The sequence below is a fragment of the Lampris incognitus genome, chromosome 2, assembly GCF_029633865.1.
Source record: "Lampris incognitus isolate fLamInc1 chromosome 2, fLamInc1.hap2, whole genome shotgun sequence".
Lineage (NCBI taxonomy): Eukaryota > Metazoa > Chordata > Actinopteri > Lampriformes > Lampridae > Lampris > Lampris incognitus.
This window is the reverse complement of record NC_079212.1, coordinates 35,637,446-35,657,445: the sequence shown is the minus strand read 5'-3', so window position 1 is coordinate 35,657,445 and position 20,000 is coordinate 35,637,446. Positions and strand designations below refer to the sequence as shown.

General features: G+C 44.9%; 1 protein-coding gene across 1 annotated transcript in view; it reads right to left on the bottom strand.

Moving 5' to 3' along the window:
* soga1 (suppressor of glucose, autophagy associated 1) overlaps positions 1-20,000 on the bottom strand; it is a 157,177-nt gene that overhangs the window by 120,188 nt on the left and 16,989 nt on the right. Inside the window, exon 4 of the mRNA XM_056299554.1 lies at positions 6,725-6,874. Coding sequence (XP_056155529.1) covers positions 6,725-6,874 — 150 coding nt within the window. The remainder of the gene's footprint in view (positions 1-6,724; positions 6,875-20,000) is intronic.

The following is a 20,000-nucleotide window of genomic DNA, read 5'->3' as shown; positions in this document are numbered from 1 at the left end:
GCATTTCATTAAGGCTGGTCACCTTAGGGTGTGGCCAAGGCTAGAACAGTTCTAGTACGTTCTATGGAGGAAGGCTCCCAAAACCCTGGCTGGAACATGAACATGAACACGAACACACACACACACACACACACACAGCACAAAAGAGGAAAATACAGTTATACGGTGATGTGAGGAAGACTGACGACAGTTGTTTATTGTGATTTCTGCCTCCATTAACAAGAATGGTGGAATCTCATCTCTAATCGGCAGTAGTGCAACATCTGAGAATGAATGAAAGTCTGTATCCTTACCACTTTGTTTATTTTGAGCTGGAAAAACTGGCAGGAGGACAGGATTATTACATGTGTTGCTATTCTTAATATAATCCCTGTTTTCATAACATGCAGCTGCGTTTTGCCGTTGTTATTAAATCAGCTGCTCCATATTTTTAGGACAGTGCAACTAAATGGGGATACTGGGCCGGGAGAACACGAAGCTGTCGTCTTTTAACAAGCACAGCTGGACAGCAGATATGCATTTTCATTTGTTGCATGTTTAACACAACGTGTCAAACGAAACATGTCAAACGTGTGATCTCTGGGAATTTGTGGCTCTTTCACGCCAACACAACACCAGGAAAATGCTGTGCCAACACCCTGGAGGACCGCTGTGCCATACCTGAGACCGGCTGGGTTCTGAGCCATGGATCCTGTGGATCCAAGGGCTTCAGTGAATGTAGCAGTAGACCCTGATCAACCCATTTTCTTGTATCTCTACTGATCACATTTTACTCTAATGTGCCATTTCTACCTCTCTGCCTAATTCCATCCTCTTTCCCTTTATGACGCCATCCCTCAACCTACCATATCACACTAATTTCCCCGAATCTCTCCATCACATCCCGTTCCTCCACAGCACACTCCCTCCAAACGTTAAGCTCTGCCCTTTACACCCATTTCCCTTCATTCTTTACCTTCACCACCCATCCCTCCATAAGACCATGCCATCCCCTCCATCTTTGCGCATCCCCTCACCTGTCCTTAAATAGCTCCCTCTGTCTATCCCTCCCTAGCTCCTCTCATCCATTTGCTAGGGCAGCACAATGGCCCAGTGGTTAGCACTGTTGCCTCACAGCAAGAAGGTCCTGGGTTCGAACCCCATGCTGTCCCAGGTCCTTTCTGTGTGGAGTCTGCATGTTCTCCCCGTGTCTGTGTGGGTTTCCTCCGGGTGCTCCGGTTTTCTCCCACCATCAAAAAGGCATGCATGTTAGGGTTAATACTCCTGTCTGTGCCCCTGAGCAAGGCAATGAAAAGAAGAACTGGAGTTGGTCCCCGGGTGCTGCAGCTGCCCACTGCTCCTACACAATAGGATGGGTTAAATGCAGAGAACATATTCATAGTCAGAATACAATGTCAAATAAAGTGGCTTTCATTTCTTTTCATTGTTCACCACCTCCCTCCTCCCCACCCGTCTCCCTCGTTCCGAACCTCCCTCCTCATTCCGTCGCTTCCTTTGTACATCCTTAACTAGCTCCCTAACACCTTTCCTTTTTTCTAGCGTCATTAACCTTCCCAAAGCTCACTCCATCTTTCCCTAGTCCTCCACCTATCCATGTCATCTACCATGGGGAGGTCAATGTGACAGAAAGAGACCCCACCCTACTAGTCCTCCCGCTCCTCCTCACCATCCCTCCATTCAGCACCTCTCCCTCTATCTGTCCACAATATCCCTCTCTTCTTCTGCTCGGCCCTGTCAAGCCCCGTCACCTTGGAAAGGTCAAACAGCTGGACTGGATCGACCATCCCAACAGGGGAAGGGAGGGGAAGGGAGGAGTAAAGGTAGGAGAGAGAAAAGGGAGGATTCCAGAGAAGTTAACAAGAGGAGAAAAGAAGTGGGCTGGGTGAGGGTTGATGTGAGAGCAGGAACATAGGGATGAGAAGAGGAGGAATAAAAGAGGCAGGACAGGGTCTGGGATAGAGGTGGGAGAAAGTATAAAAGAATTCCTCTGTCAGCGTTCCTCCGAGTTGAGTAGAGACTGGAAGAGAGAGAGAGAGAGAGAGAGAGAGAGAGAGAGAGAGAGAGAGAGAGAGAGAGAGAGAGAGAGAGAGGTTGAATGAGAGAGAGAGAGTGTGCATGTGTGTGAAGGAGTGAAAACAATAAAGAAAAAGCCAGACGAAGGCTGAAAGCATCTCTTTCCCATCGTCCACTTTCATTGTGTTTCTGTTGGACAACATGAAATACCCAACTATGTAGCGAACAAGGGTCCTATTGTTGTTTGTCATTACTTAAACATTTAAAGAACCATTAGGCCTGAGTGTGTGTAGACTAAAATACTATAATCCAATAGTTTACCTGCCAGCCCCCGGTCTATGTACCCGTCTCCGGCATACAACATTAGCTGCAGCCCAGACAGTAGCCTCTCACCACAAAACCACAATCAATAATTCACACTCTGCATTTTATTCACCTATCCACTCACATTTGTTATTCTCCAAGAACTCCCGCTTATTCATCTCCATATATTTGCTTTTGTCTATACCTGCCTGCCTTAATATTATTCTATCTCTTTCTAAGAAAAATTACCCACTCTGTATACAAGCATGCAATAGGATTATCCTTTTTTTATATATATATTTGTTGTTCTTCTTTCCGAGAATCTCTTCAGATCGCTCTCGTCCGCTTTGATTTCTTCTCAGGCTATTGCCATTCATGCGACCAAAGGTGAGAAATAGATGAGTGAGACATTCCTCTCTGGATTAACAAACACACACACACACACACACACACACATGCTCTGAGTTAGGAGTGTGTCAGCTATGTGAAGAATTCTCCTCTCCACAGGACGAGCAGCAGACAGCAGCCTGACACACAGCTTATGAAAGACTGAAGCCAGCCAGCCGCCGAACCAACAGTTCAGCAGCCAGGCAACAACTCAGCATACCAGTCATCTTGCCTGTCAAAATTTCTGCCAGCCAGGCAGTCGGTAAGCCAGCAAGACCTCAACTATACTATCCACAAAGCTCACCAACAATCAGTCGGTCAGTTAGAAGACAAGTCATCTAGGCTGTCAGTAATATAACCAGGTGACAGGTGAAAGAGCTCAGCAACCAGCCAATACAAACCAAAATCAAACGGTCAGGCAGGAAGTAGGTGTATATTGACCAGCTGGCCAGTCAAACCCTCCTTCTGACAAGAGGACCAGCAATCCAACTGGTCAACCAGCCAGCAAATTAGCCTTCTAGCTGGTGTGCTTATTAAGTGAGACAGCCAGTCAGTAATGTCAAATTAACCTGCTAAACTTTCCCATCTGTTTATTATTACAATAAATATATTTTATATTGTGGTTGTCTGCTGATGAAAATGGACTTGAACTCACCCTCTGTTCCAACTGTCCATATGTAATTCTTTTTACAGAATACTTCAACGTTTCATAGTTTATTTTTTCATTTTTACTTTTTCTCTTTTATTTTTTTCACATTTTTCTTTTTTTACTTTCTATTTTTTTTTCACTTTTTCTTAATTTGTTATTTATGTTCTTTTCTTTTTTTGTCTTTTTTTATTATGTGCCCTGTCTGCAAAGCAAGATTCCCCTATGGGACAGTACAGTTTTGAACAGAAACCAACTGACATTGAACCGCGTTAAAAACAGTCAGCAAGGCAGCTTCTTCTCACCTGTCAATTCATCCAGTCATATTACGTGTCTCTCTGCCAGCACATCAATTCTGTTGTGATTTATTATAATCTTATCAACACGGGGGATTAATTTATTAAAAACATAAAATCACCAGCCATCTCTTCATCCATCCAGAGACAGCTGGCAAGTAAGCCATTCCAACCAGTAAACACACAGCACAGCACAGCCAGTCCAGACCAGACCAGACCCAGCAGACAGCCCCGGATCCTCTGCCAGCTAACCAGCCTTCCATCCAGCCCTGCCCCACATTGGGTGCTTGGTTTGGGGCCAAAGCTACAGACATCAGCCCCATTGCACTGCCACTTTGCGCCAACCTCTCCTCCTCCTCGTCCTCATCCCTGGTCGATTCACATACAAAGAAAGCATATGGAAACATGGGTGAAGAACCAGGGTGGGAGAAAGGGAGGGGGCTAGCAGTATGAGAGTGGGAGAGACTGAGAAAGGGGTTGCTAGAGAGCTAATGGGAAGAGAGAGAGAGAGAGAGAGAGAGAGAGAGAGAGAGAGAGAGAGAGAGAGCGAGAGAGAGAGAGAGAGAGAGAGAGAGAGAGAGAGAGAGAGAGAGAGAGAGAGAGAGAGAGAGAGAGAGAGAGAGAGAGAGATGGCATCCTGAGAGACAGGGTTCCATTTTATGCTTTTCACTCAGATTAGGCTGCTCAAATGAAGGCCTTGAGTAAAACAGCCCCAGAGGTCATTTGAGTTTCCCCTCATAGCAGAACGCAGCGAAACATCCAATCCTACCATGTTTATTTCTTTTTTCGCTGAGTGCAACACAAATTGATTTTTGTTTATTTCCACTAAATCTAAACTCACCCTCAGTTTTACTCTTCTTTGTCATTTCACCGGGGGTTTTGTCATGGTTGCCAAACAAATACATGCCCGTGGCGTAAAAGGAGAGTGGCAGATGTAACATCAACACTGGATGGCAACAGGGAAAGGCTCCTCTATGGCTTTGTGGATAGACTTGACTGAGTAAACATAATTTTCGAAAGGTTGTAATGAATACAGACTAAATAAAGAGAAGCTAAATGTCAGTGTTTAAGCTGAAAGATGAGCTGTCCAAATTTGGCCTAAACCAAACAAAGACTTCAACATGAACTCGCATCTTCCTAAAACGTACTTCAGTACAGTAGTGTTTACTTGACAGCACAACACTAAACTGGGTAGCTTCCACTTATAATGGGTAAAAAAAACAACTTCTGGTTATATATTGTTAAGAACAACCAAGTTTAGCCTGGTCCACCTAATCCTGGCATACCTCCATTTACAGTTTGGTCTGACATCATACAGATCAACGAAGCCACCAATCAGCTCAACCTCGCTCAGCTTTTCTGCCTCTTGGCCTGATGATGTAGATGAGGTAGGTAGATGTACGACTTATCATGCAATGATATATAGTACAAACCTTACCATTCTGCAAACATCTGCAGTTTGGCCACCTCTAAGTGCTTTAGTCTGGCTCTTGTTAACCTCACTCGCATGTCCCGTTCGAAGAAAGTCCGGCCCAGTAAAGCCGAGTTCAGGGAGGGTGCCGTAAATTAGATCCATCCATCCATTATCTGAACCGCTTATCCTGCCCTCAGGGTTGCAGGGATGCTGGAGCCTATCCCAGCAGTCATTGGGCAGCAGGCAGGGAGACACCCTGGACAGGCTGCCAGGCCATCATACAGGGCCGACACACACACACACACACACACACACACACACACACACACACACACACACACACACACACACACACACACACACACACACACACACACACACACACACACACACACACACACATTCATACCTAGGGACAATTTAGTAATGCCGATTCACCTGGCCTACATGTCTTTGGACTGTGCGAGGAAACCGGAGCACCCGGAGGAAACCCAAGCAGACACCGGGAGAACATACAAACTCTACACATAGGACGACCTGGGATGACCCCCAAGGTTGGACTACCCCGGGGCTCGAACCCAGGACCTTCTTGCTGTGAGGCGACCGCGCTAACCACTGCGCCACCGTGCAGCCCGTAAGTTAGATGTTATGTCAGATTTTGTCTATCACCTGTAGTAGACCTTACAGCCTTGCTCTCAGCTCCTCATACATAACTAAGTTACACTTAAATTAACTTATCCAAGGCTAACCGAGTTAAGCCAAATTTAGTCTTCCCTATTTCTGCCTCTGAACATTGTTTCCCCTACCTTTTCAATCACTCGGTGCTAGACGACCTCAAACTTCAGAGTTTGAGGTCTTCATTTTCCCAACCCATCTAAACCTACCGTGACAAGGTGCAGGCTCTCTTACTAGTATGACCCACTGAACACACACATTCTGCAACGCCATACTATTCAGAGGCAGACCGCAGTCTCCAGTTAATTGCTTAAATAATCCCAGAGTTTGAAAACAAAAACTCAAAAAGGTTCCGGGGAGAAAAAAAATACCCCTTCATAGTCATCTTTCTGCTAGTCAAATGTACGCAAAGATGGAGAGGTTAAAGATGCTCTGTGTAATTCGACATGAATCTTGACCTCTACTGTTCAGCTTTGCGTTAAACAACAACCAATCAAAGCAGACAAAACAAACAATTTCATGAGCAGCAGCAAAAGTGGCAGATACTAAGCAAGTTTTCTGACATCGACCACATTCAACATCCCTCAGTAGAGATCATTCTCTGTAATCACCACCTACTTTTTTGAGGACTGCAAGCGTGAGTCAAGTCTTTTTGTGAATGGGGTGTTTAACATCAACAAAACCAACCCAGTTGACTCAGCTCCTACAGTTTTAAATGCAGAAATATGGGGAGTGGGAGAGCTGTGAGTCATTTGCTTTGTTTCAATCAGTACAACTCAACAGCGCAGCTGTTTTACTAGTCATATTACACTTTGGGAAAGTCAAACTATTACACACAGCACCTTTAATTGTAAACAGGTATTCCCCGTTGACCAGATCCCTTCCTCCAAACCAATGCACGAACCACTCCCTGCCTGCCACCCAGACCTAGCCCCAGGTCAGCGGCCTGGCACGATATGGTAAAGAACAGTATCAACATTTTTATCCTACCTTGTCGATCTCCTGCTGCAGGACTTGTTTGGCGACCTCCAGGTCCTGCAGTCTGACTCTCAGCTCTTCATTCTCCTGCTCCAGACGACTCCTCTTCTTCTCCACGCTATCCAGCTCGCTGTGGAGACGGATGGACACATCTTTCGCCACCTGGGAGAGGGTGAAGGGATAGAAGTCATGATGGAGGCATCAAGGATGGGTGATCGAGGTGACAAGAAGATGGAGAGAGTGAGAGAGAGAGACAGTCAACAGACAGTGGAAGTGGGGGAAGGGATGGAAGGAGGTGTTGAGGGATGAAAGAATGGATAAAGAAAGAGGAATAGACGACAGTTTAGCTCACTTAGTGTCACAATCGAGGTTTTTAATCATAATCTCGGTCAGGACAAGTCGTTTTAAACTAGTAAACACACTGTTGGTTCCCAGAATGTTTAAGGGAAAACTCCCTTTTTCACCCCATTTAGGGACTACAGATGGAGAGCAGCGTGCTGCACCATTACATAAGGGATCAGTGAGGTTTACTTACATGCACCCAAGATTTTCACATCAGTTTGGAATTCAAAATGGTGACAGACCGGTCATAAACCAGCTTCTCCCACCTCTAGGCTACCAATGTAATTTCCATTACAAGTAAACAAATTAACAGGAACATAGATAACTATACAGTAGAAAATCAATTTGTTTATCAAATGACAGCACTACTGCATCGGCACAAGAAAACTCACAAGAAACTCTTTATTCTGAAAGCAAATATATGACATACACTATTAACTATGTGGTAGATTGTGAGTAAAAGCAGTGACTAAGCCCTTTAGTGGTAAAGGTAACCTTGAGGCGTGTATGTTGGAATACTGCACAGGAAATGACTGATTCAAACTTTGATTAGGTTAACCATCAAGCGATGACTAGTCTAATTTTGAGGTGTCATGAGCTTCAGGCTGCATGTTGTTCACTATACCTCTAAACCTTCATTATTTTTCTCCCACTGTTCTGAGGGAAATCGAATGCAAGCCACCAGCCAAATGGATGTCCACTCCACCAGCCATCATAAAATGGTTTTATTTAGGGGTGTCTGGGTAGGGTAGCGGTCTATTCCATTGCCTACCAACATGGGGATCGCTGGTTTGAATCCCCGTGTTACCTCCGGCTTGGTCGGGCATCCCTACAGACACAATTAGCTGTGTCTGCGGTGGGAAGCCAGATGTGGGTATGTGTCCTGGCCACTGCACTAGTGCCTCCTCTGGTTGGTCGGGACGCCTGTTCGGGGGGGAGGGGGATCTGGGGGGAATAGCGTGATCCTCCCACGCGCTACGTCCCCTTGGTGAAACTCCTCACTTTCAGGTGAAAAGAAGCGGCTGGTGACTCCACATGTATCGGAGGAGACATGTGGTAGTCTGCAGCCCTCCCCAGATCGGAAGTGGCGGTGGAGCAGCGACCGAGATGACTCAAAAGAGTGGGGTAATTGGACGGGTACAAATGGGGAGGAAAAGGGGGAGGGGGGAAGTGTTATTCTATAAAAATCTTACAGAATAGAAACTCAGTGAAGCAGGGACAATGTGTGTTTACCGTGTCTATACTATCTAATAAAGCAGGGCGGAGATTCAAACCAGCCTATGACTAACTAATCTTAAAACATTGTCTGGTGTTATGAAAGTCTAATTATGCACCCTGGAGGGAAAAGGTTCATTATAAGTTTCTCATGTCAAAGTGTCAAACAAAGACAAAGTCAATCCAACCCCCTGATGACTATTAAAAAAAAAAAAAGGCCAACCCTTTGTTTTAGCAATGGTGGAATTAAAATCAAAATGGAATACGGTGCTTTTCTGCCCAGTACTTTATAAAGAGTATACTGATATCTGAAATGTGTGGTGCGTGTACTACAAATACATTTACACTGCTCTGAGTACAAGACTGACGGCCTGATGCTAAACAGCCACACAAAGCCACTGCTAGGGTGATTCTTGTGTGTGTGTGTGTGTGTGTGTGTGTATGTGTGTGTGTAGGGATGGGTATCGCTAGGATTTTATCGATACTACTACTCTTATCGGTACTGCTTATCGGTTCGGTGCTTTATCGATACTCTTATCGGTTCTTTGTGATTATTATGCAAGAAAAAAAGACAATTAAGAACAGAATCGACATTGCTTTATTATTCTATTATATAACTTTATATAAATATAAACAAATATTATTTATTCAGCAGCAACAGCAGCAGCAATGTTTTAAATGCGTCTGAATTATAGACTTTATAATCAACATTCAACAACAACAAATAAGAGAAAAAATAAAAGTAGATAAAGACAAAGAAAAAAATATATATTAAAAATAAATTTTTACAGCAAAAGGCTAACAGAAGTTCAAAAAAACAAGAACCTAGAACATTATCCTAACAGTTCTGCAGAAAAATCAACATATCTGCCTTCTCCGGCAGGAGTCGTGATCTCTCCTGATTTATAGTGTCCCCGGCTATCAGCCTAGCTAACTCCGTATCTATGGCTTATATATTTGTAGCTAAACAATTAGCTAAGCAATTATATTTTATTTATTGGCCTATTCGTAATAATTCGTTATTAGCCTAGCTAACTCCGTATCTATGGCTTATATATTTGTAGCTAAACAATAAGCTAAGCAATTATATTTTATTTATTGGCCTATTCGTAATAATTCGTTATTAGGCTAGCTAGCTCCGTATCTATGGCTCATACGGCTTACCTGCAGGGGACGTGGATGGAACACTACGAGCAAAGCAGTGGAAAACGCCGCATTTCTGCAGATTAATACCATGTTTCGACAAAAGATGTTTTGACAGATTGCTTGTATTGCCACCCTTACTGGCAAATGATTTGTTGCACTTGTGGCAACGAGCGTTGTTGTCATCGATTTTGAAAAATATACCCAAACTTTTGAACGTTTAGTTCTCTCCGCCATGATGAGCCCTTTAGCAGAGCTGTCTGCGCGTGTGTGAGCGAGTGTGTGGAGCACAGCACAGCCCCGCCCCTCGCGCAGTAAGAGAGCGAGACAGAGAGATGGAGAAAACGGCAAACAAGATTATGTTTGCGACGTTTAAATTCCTCGAAAAACACAATTGCCACAATATAAATCTCACTCCATCATTTCTCGAATACCTACCGACTACCGATAGCAGAACCGAAAACGTCGGATCTTAAAAATGCTCCGGTTTTTACTAATTTAGAACCGGTTCCCGTTTAGAACCGGGTTTCGGGGGGCATCCCTATGTGTGTGTGTGTGTGTGTGTGTGTGTGTGTGTACCGGGGGAAATAATCTGAGGCCTGGGCTGAAGCATGACTACTAGTGTCCTACTAGCTCTTGTTTTTGGTGGATGTTTATGAGTTTTTTTTTTGTCCGCCCCTTTTCTCCCCAGTTGTACTTGGCCAATTACCCCACTCTTCCAAGCCATCCTGGTCGCTGCTCCACCCCCTCTGCCGATCCGGGGAGGGCTGCAGACTACCACATGCCTCCTCTGACACATGTGGAGTTGCCAGCTGCTTCTTTTCACTTGACAGTGAGGAGTTTCGCCAGGGGAACGTAGCGCGTGGGAGGATCATGTTATCCCCCCCCAGTCCCCCCACGAATACGCACCCCGACCAAACAGAGGAGGCGCTAGTGCAGTGACCAGGACACATACCCACATCCGGCTTCCCACCGCAGACACGGCCAATTGTGTCTGTAGGGACGCCCGACCAAGCCAAAGGTAACACGGGGATTCGAACCAGCGATCCCCATGTTGGTATGCAACAGAATAGTCTCGGACGCTGTGATGGATGTTTTGACACAGCAGTAGTACCTAGGTATATATACACAGAGTAGCACTCATCTACTGACAGTTCATTCAATTACACCGTGTACAGCAGTATACATTGTAAAGATTTGTAAAAAGCCGCAGTACTGGGAAATCTATGCAACGGGCTTTGAGAAAATTAGATGATGTTATCCTCAAAAAGTTGAAGAAAAGATCACAACTGATATCCCTGACCTTTTGGTGTGATTTGTAGCTATGGTGAAACAGCTGGACGAACAACACTGTGTACAATAAACCAGCAGTATTTGAAATGTAGGTCACCCCAAACCACCCGGGGTCATCGGCTTCTTCTTGACAAGGTCAACCCATGAGCCAGTTCATGGGGATCCCACGACAAGACTACATCCACTGTCCAACATAGTTCCTTCCTTTATCGGAGGGAAAATCCAACATTCATGTCTCTATATATTGAATTTGATTTGAAAGAGAAGTCGTGTGTCTCAGCGTCCCGTCTGAGCGACCCATTTCTAGTATGGGAACTTACTTGTGAATAAAAACAGACTGTGATTCTGATTCTAGATTTAGATTTCTTCTTCCAAACGAACCGTTTCATTGGGCTCCGTCTGCAGGTAAAACAGCCATTATGCTGTTTGGTGAAATGAAAAAGATGCTATTTGGCCTCAAAGTCATTGCTCTGTTTTTCAAACTAAATATTTCATTACCCATATATCCACAGAAAAGGGTTAGACTCAAATGTGTTATTACTGGTAGTTCAAACATGTGGATACCTCGATCATGAAGGACATAAGCAGCTACATAATTTCAAAATGTCTTTATGCATGCTCAATAATCCAGATAAAGAAATCAAATACAGCTGAAACAGTTCATCTGGACACAATATTTACTGAGAGACATGTTTCATCACTCGTCTAAGTGACCTCTTCAGTCTCGACTGACTGCAGGTATCCCCCCCCCCCGCCCTTATAAACAATACAGTAGTATAACGACCGAAACCAACGATCGGTTTCATATGCAAATATGGGCGTGAAACTAGAGTTACAATGGCCAAGTGTACTATTCACAGAGGATTTGGGAATGTATGCAATCACAGCATTGTAAGATGGTGACAGATGTGCTCTTGCCCCCCGCCCCCGGTTCAGGGATGGTCATTCCCTCTTCACATAGATGGCCTCTTTCAAACCAGTGTGCACATACTCATCCCTGAAACAGCGGCCACTGGCCTATAGATGGGTGTAGACTGAGGAGTCTAAAAACTGTATTTTTTTTTCTTTTAAATCCCTAAACAAGAGCAGCTTTCATTTTGGAAATCAATACGGGTAGGGAGTCACCATTTCTAAACAGGGGATAAATCTCACTTTGGAAGCAACCCCCCCTTTTTTTTTTCTTCTTCTTCTCCCAATTGTACTTGGCCAATTACCTCACTCTTCTGAGCCATCCCGGTCACTGCTTCACCCCCTCTGCCGATCCGAGGAGGGCTGCAGACTACCACATGCCTCCTCCAATACATGTGGAGTCGCCAGCTGCTTCTTTTCACCTGACAGTGAGGAGTTTCACCAGGGGGATGTAGCGCATGGGAGGATCACACTATTCCCCTCCGAACAGGCTCCCTGACTGACCAGAGGAGGCGCTAGTGGAGCGACAAGAACACATACCCACATCCGGCTTCCCACCCACAGACACGGCCAATTGCGTCCGTAGGGATGCCCAACCAAGCCAAAGGTAACCCAGGGATTCGAACCAGCGATCCCCGTGTTGGTAGGCAACGGAATAGACCACTACACTATCCAGATGCCCCAGAAGCAAACATTTTTAATCTGTAATTCATGTGTATCCCAGGGTAAAGCTGATTTAAATAGCTCAGATGGACACAGCAGCACAGTCATGTCCCAGCACAACAGACCTGCTGTCAGTCACTGCCTCTATTTGAATATATGGAAAACACAGAACAGCAGAGGAAACGCTGGTGAGAGGATAAGTTGTAACCAAACTATTATGCGAACAGGAATACTCAGCTGCAAAATACAGTGCCTGACATTTGAGAAAAGTGATAAAAAGCCTTACAGAAGTCCATAAAAAGTACTGTTTTAAAGATGTTTGCCATTTGCTGTTGTGATCCCACGCTGTCACAAACTCATTTTCTCCATTTAGCAGATACGGTAAATCAAAAGACACTGATATGACAATTAGCAACTGGCTGGTATTATTGTGTGTCAAACTGCAAGCATCTTGGAGCGCCGAACCGAAATCACCACAGCAAAGAGCGTCATGTCGAGTGCAATTACTGCAAACGGCTGACAGGTAGATTACCGATGGTGACGTGTGTAAATTGTCAATTCAAATTACAAATGAGCTGGGAAACAATCACAAACTTGTATCACAGACATATACCCAGCAAGAGTGCATGCCATGTCAAACCTGATCCCTGATACCCTGGAAATAGTCCAGGGCAGTCATTCACCGGTAGGCAGGGGGACACCCTGGACAGGCCACCAGGCCACCACATGGCCAATACATTCACACCTAGGGGCAATTTAGTAAGGCCGATTCACCTGACCTACATGTCTTTGGACTGAGGGAGGAAACCAGAGCACCTGGAGGAAACCCACACAGACACGGGGAGAACATGCAAACTCCACACAGAGGACGACCCGGGATGACCCCCAAGGTTGGACAACCATGGGGTTGGAACCCAGGACCTTCTTGCTGTGAGGCGATCGCGCTAACCACTGCGCCACCGTGCCACCCCTGCATGCAAACATATGCCCTTTAAATACCTTTCCTCACTGGCATACTAACGACAATAGCTGATCCTCCGAAGCAGTTTAATTTTAAACGGATCTGTGGGATAGTTGTGAGTAAGTAAGAAAGAGACTATTTTCAGGGACTGTAAACTTGAGAATGAAAACCATCAAGACTTATTTCAAGTCCATGCTTCAGATGTGGTGACCTTAAGAGGAAAGAAAATTCACGGTTCTCTAAAACAATACTGTTTAATGGCAAACAATACCAAAACTGCTGTGAGAAGTATAGACAGAGAGGTCTTTATGGGTGTGGAGGAGTAGGACAGAAAATGGAGACGGTCAATTTTAAACAGTAACCAGCATCTATGACATCAGCTCAAATTACAGTGTAGGAGGATGGAAAGTCAGCACAGAGTGTGTGTGTGTGTGTGTGGGTGTGTGGGTGTGTGTGTGTTTGAATGAGTACAATTGTGCATAAAACAAATTTTTGCATGTGCAAGTTAATGATGTCTCTTTGTGCTGTGGTTTGTCTGCCTATGTATCTTACCACATGAGCTGGGGACGTTGCCTATAATTTGTATCTCGGTGTGTGTGTGTGTGTGTGTGTGTGTGTGTGTGTGTGTGTGTGTGTGTGTGTGTGTGTGTGTGTGTGTGTGTGTGTGTGTGTGTGTTTGAGACGCTGGTCATCTACAAAATTCCTGCCAGTGCAATTTGTATTTGTATGTGCTTATGTGAGTCTATTAGCCTAAGTTTGAACATTACTTTGTGCGTCTCTGAATGTGTCTCTGTCTATGTGTGTGTGTGTGTGTGTGTGTGTGAGTATTAGTCCCTGAACTATTGCCAGTGTGCAGCAGAGTCCCCACAATGCTCCTCTATACTGCCCACTCCCACTCCCACCAATGGGTCCCTGAGCTCCACCATGCTCCAATTCATGCATGACCAGTGTGTGTGTGTGTGTGTGTGTGTGTGTGTGTGACTCTTCCTTGCTTTTTTTCTCTTTCATTCTGTTCCTCTCCCTTGTTTCTATAGTTTCAAGGAGTTCCCCTTGTCCTGATTTCATCTCTGCTGCAATCCCCTGCTAACCCCCCACAGCCCTCTCTCTCTCTCTCTCTCTCTCATGTAAAGTACCTCTCTTTATCTTTGCTCCACTGATTCATATCTCCCCCCTCGTACTGTGCACTCAAACTCGCTTTAATTTACCCTTGTTCTTAAAAAAAGAGTGACCCCTGCCCTCGTCGCTAATGGTTCATAGTAATTTATGTGATCTAGGAAATGCTCTGTTGAACTCACTGGAAGCTGCCAGCTAAATGCCCAGAATATAGTAGGCTAAATGCAGGTCTGATGTCTTATTTTACATTTTTCTCCAATTTTCTTTTTTTCTTTTTGCTATGAGATCAATGTATGGCTAAATCATTACTCTTTATCTTGTTTTATTCCCTTTTGTTTGTTTTGTTTTTCCTCTCTTTCTCCCCCTCTTTGTCCCTCTCTACCTCCCTATCTCTGTCTCCATTCGTCTTTTCTTACCAGGATGAACAGATGTACTGTATAGACGGACTGTGCGGTCAGATCGATAGCTTTATTTAATGGCCATGTCAGCGAGCCTCCAAGATTTCCATTTTAAACAATACAGGAGTCTTAAGTCTTTTTGTTTTCGGTAGGGGTGTGAGTTCCTGTAAGATTTATTTTGATTGGCTGGAGGCCGTCCGCACACAGGACTGATTGATTAATGGCGTGTGTGTGCTTAGTGCTGATTGCTATGTCTGGATGTTAAACTGCTATTTATTAACAGGGTGTTAACACAACTGTGGGTTTACACATCTCTTTCTCCTCCAACTCTCACCTCCTTGCACTTGTCTTTTTCGCCTGCCCTCTCCTTTCCCTTCTCAACTCCCCGCCCCCCCCCCCCCGCCCTCCTTTTTCTCCCAATTGTAACCGGCAAATTACCCCACTCTTCCGAGCCATCCCGGTCGCCGCTCCGCCCCCTCTGCCGATCCAGGAAGGGCTGCAGATTACCACATGCCTCCTCCGATACACGTGGAGTCGCCAGCTGCTTCTTTTCACCTGACAGTGAGGAGTTTCACCAGGGGGATGTAGCGCATGGGAGGATCATACTATTCCCCCCCCCCCCCAAACAGGTGCCCTGACTGACCAGAGGAGGCACTAGTGCAGCGACCAGGACAGCGACCCCTGTGTTGGTAGGCAACGAAATAGACTGCTACACTACCCAGATGCCCCTTCTCTTCTAAACTCTACTGTTTCCCTCCTCTCCCCTCTCTCTTTATATCCTCTTCTTTCCCTTCAAAATCATGCTGTCTTCCCCCTCCCACCCTGCTCTTCCTCTATTTCCACCCCTCCAACTCTTAGAAGTATTTTGTCTTTTAAACACTCTTTTCTTCGTCTTTGACTCCTTGATAAATGCTGTATTGTTCCTATATGTTGAAGGGAAACGTGGAGGAATTTGCCGCCACTGGCGCTGTGGTCTTGCCCGGCAACAGCGCTATAGGATGTAATTAGCATTCAATTAGTGTGCCACCGAGTAGGGTGAGGGGAATATGTGTGAGTGAGTGAGAGAGAGAGAGAGAGACAGAGAGAGACAGAGAGACGGGGAAGAGAGAAAAAGAGACAGAACGAGACAGAGAGAAACAGCGGGGAGAGAGAGAGAAGGTAGAGACAGAATGTCTTTGATTGGAAGGAAAAAGGGAAATATAGAAAGGGAGAAAAGTGCAGCAGAGCAGGAAAAACATCATCAACACTTTTTTCATGCTTGTTCATTCTTCAGTTATTTTCCACCGACCACAGACAAATAAACACATTCATATACATACATGAGCACGCGCGCACACACACACACACACACACAGACACACAAGTTGCAGTTGCCACAAGGCAAACAGTAACATCAGTCAATGAACGACAGTTAGCTATCAAAAGGATCTCTTTCATGTTTGTGTTTGTGTGTGTGTGTGTGTGTGTGTGTGTGTGTGTGTCTTTGGGACTGCAGTCCTGTTTGTCCCATTATCCAGTCTGTCAGCACTTAGACCACGTGCACACGCATGCACACACACACACACACACACACACACACACACACACACACACACACACACACACACACACACACACACACACACACACACACACAGCAGCTGTGTTCCCATAACGGTTGTGCCTCTAACAACTTCCTCCTTGTATTTTTTTTTTATCACAGACGTTCGACATAAAGCCAGTAAAACACAGCAGGAGTCCAAAGTCACCGTACGTAAGTCATAAAAAACACATTTTGTTAGCACCAGCCTCCAGGCACCCTGTAACTCATACGTCCACAGACTGCTGAGGACCATTTAGCTGAGTTTGGGTTTGATAATATGTCTCCTAACTTCCAAACCCTAGCTAACCATAACACACCCTAAGCCGAGCTAACTATAGCCTATAACTCACCATATCCTATAACTCGCTATATCCTATAATTAACAATATCCTATAACTAACAATATCCTATAACTCATTATATCATATAACTCACTATATCCTATAACTCACTATATCCTATAACTAACTATATCCTATAACTCACTATATCCTATAACTGTATCCTATAACTAACTATATCCTATATCTCACTATATCCTACAACTATATCCTATAACTAACTATATCCTATAACTATATCCTATAACTAACTATATCCTATGACTCACTATATCCTATAACTCACTATATCTTATAACTAACTATATCCTATAACTAACTGAATCCTAAAAGCCTTTTAATGTTTTGAGTGTTAATATTTGAAGCTTTCCACAGAGCTTTCATATCTGTAGGCCTGTCCATGAATGTTGGACTGATAGAAGCTCTTTTCTATGAGCTCATTCTCTCAGTTCTTCCAGTGGGGCAGCCATTTTGGTTTTGTCCCATCCAATAGGAACATAAAAATTTTGTTCATTCAAAGTAATCCACACGGGGCCAATTCATGTTTCCTAGACAGTTCTGGGCAGTCTAGCGCTACTGTTTTTTTGTTTTTGTGACTGATTTTTTTTCTTTTCACAATCCCGCAACCCAGCAAGTTTGTCTTTTGCCAAGTGAATAATGACACAATGAGTATTTGAACCACTCATTTTGCTATTATAAATGTTCCTTTTTGTTAGGATTTGTCAACCTCCCAGCTCTCTACTGGTCCCGTTATCCCTCTCAGTGTTTCCACAGGGGTTCTGCCTAATATGTTATCGGTCAAAACACATATTGCAGTTTTATTTCTGGGCAAGATGACTCCACTAATCCCAGTGGCCACCTCAAGTCTTACATTGGCCTTTTTCGCAACCTTGGAAATGACAAGACTGCAGTTTTTAATGAGCGATGAAATACGCTTACAAAGTGTTGGACTCTTGTACACAAGTATCGACTGTTGTTGGTCCAGCCTGACCGCTCAATATTACTATGGGATGTAGTATTGCAGAATCAGCTTCTGGGTGATTAGACAGTTATGGGGTGTTGGTACAACAATCTTTTGCCATCACACAAGACGTCTTCAAGGAAACCTGACGGCAAGTAAGATCCCATCAGTTTAATGTTATTGTAGATGTCATTATGATGTGACAAATCAAAAATTTTGGTGGGATTTTCCACATGCCTCCTCCGATACATCAGGAGTCACCAGCCGCTTCTTTTCACCTGACAAACAGGCACCCTGACTGACCAGAGGAGGCGTAGTGCAGCGACCAGGACACATACCCAAATCCGGCTTCCCAGCCGCAGACACAGACAATTGTGTCTGTAGGGATGCCTGACCAAGCTGGAGGTAACTGGGATTCAAACCGCCGATCCCTGTGTTGGTAGGCAATGGAATAGACTGCCACGCCATCCAGATGCCCGACAAATCAAAGTTTGGACCCATAAACAACAGATTTTATGCAATTTACGCAATTCAAATACAGGAAGGCGCACGGGGAGATGTTTTAAGTAGGGGGGCTGCCAACTAAAACGAAAAGTATTGTGGCGAGCCGGCGTGGAAGAATGAGTCGAGAGGCAGAGAACTCTTTTTAATCACAACTCCCATATCCCATATACCGCACGACCCCAGAAGTGCTCCTTTATTCACACCGGCCAGAACAGACCAGAACTGACAACATAATGAGCCCCCCCCCCATGTCTCAAGTGCCGACAACAGTCCCAGTCTCCTACTCAGCCTGAGTCGAACCCCCAAAACAATAACACAAGAAAAACCACAACATGAACACCACATCATTAAAACACGATTTTAAATCTAACCTTAACGTTCCCGTCAGCCATTGCGCTCCCCCAGAGCAGAACTACTGACAGTCAGAGCGACCGCCTCCCCCGGTCACCATAGTATGACATCGTTGTTTTGTTTGTTTGTATGTGTGTGTGTGTGTGTGTGTGTGTGTGTGTGTGTGTGTGTAGCAGATTTGGAATGGAGTGTTTACTCACTTTATTATTAAAAATGTACATTCCACGCAGCCCAAGCCCAAAAGTTAGGCATACTGTTGGGTCTAAGATGTTACACAGCCACCTGCCACTACTGGGGCTGGAGGATGCACTCACCACTGGGGGGGGGGGTGCAGCCCCCCGCCCCCTCTCCTGCACTAATGAATACAGGTTTTCCATTAATTGTAAGAACTGACAGTCTTTAACAGTCTCGTGGATTGTGAGAATTCACAATCGTTTCATGAACTGTCATCATACAAATGGTTGCGTATTCTGTTCGCGGTCATCTAAAATAGTTAAGGGTTTTGTGGGGCAACAACAAGACAGTGTGACTCAGAGTTATCTTTATCCATCCATCCATCCATCCATCCTCTGAACCGCTTATCCTGCTCTGTGTCGCGGGGATGCTGGAGCCTATTCCAGCAGTCATTGGGTGGCAGGCAGGAGACACCCTGGACAGGCCACCAGGCCATCACAGGGCCAACACACACACACACACACACACACACACACACACACACACACACACACACACACACACACACACACACACACACACACACACACACACACACACACACACACACACACACACACACATTCATACCTAGGGACAATTTAGAATGGCCGATTAAACTGACTTGCATGTCTTTGGACTGTGGGAGGAAAGCAGAGCACCCGGAGGAAACCCACGCAGACACAGGGAGAACATGCAAACTCCACACAGAGGACGACCTGGGATGACCCACCAAAGTTGGACTACCCTGGGGCTCGCTCGAACCCAGGACCTTCTTGCTGTGAGGCGACCACGCTAACCACTGCGCCACCATACCGCTGAGTTATCTTTATTACATCGTTAAATAAATGACACTAATTTCTAGCAGCTGGGGACAACAGTGTCATCCTCCTTGACATTAATCCAAAATCTCTAATTTTGGAGGTATTACATCACCAATAATCTGCTCCGTGTCTCTATCTAAAACCATGATGTGTGACGGAGAGAGGGTGACTCGCATGACACCCTCTCTCCTTCACACATCATGGTTTTAGATAGAGAGAGCGTGAGCGAGAGAGAGGGAGGAGAGAGAAGGAGAGAGACTCGCATGACAGTTGTTAGAGAAATGACTGTATCTGTCAGAGAGCAATGAGAGTAAATCAGAGATGGAGAGAGATGGAGAGAGATGACTTTGTTGTTATAGAATGCAAAGTATTTCTACAATGTACGAAGGGCTGCTGGAAAAGTGTAAAATTCACCACATACACACGCGCACATGCACACAGAACACAAACTTACACAATACCCTGAAACCACAGT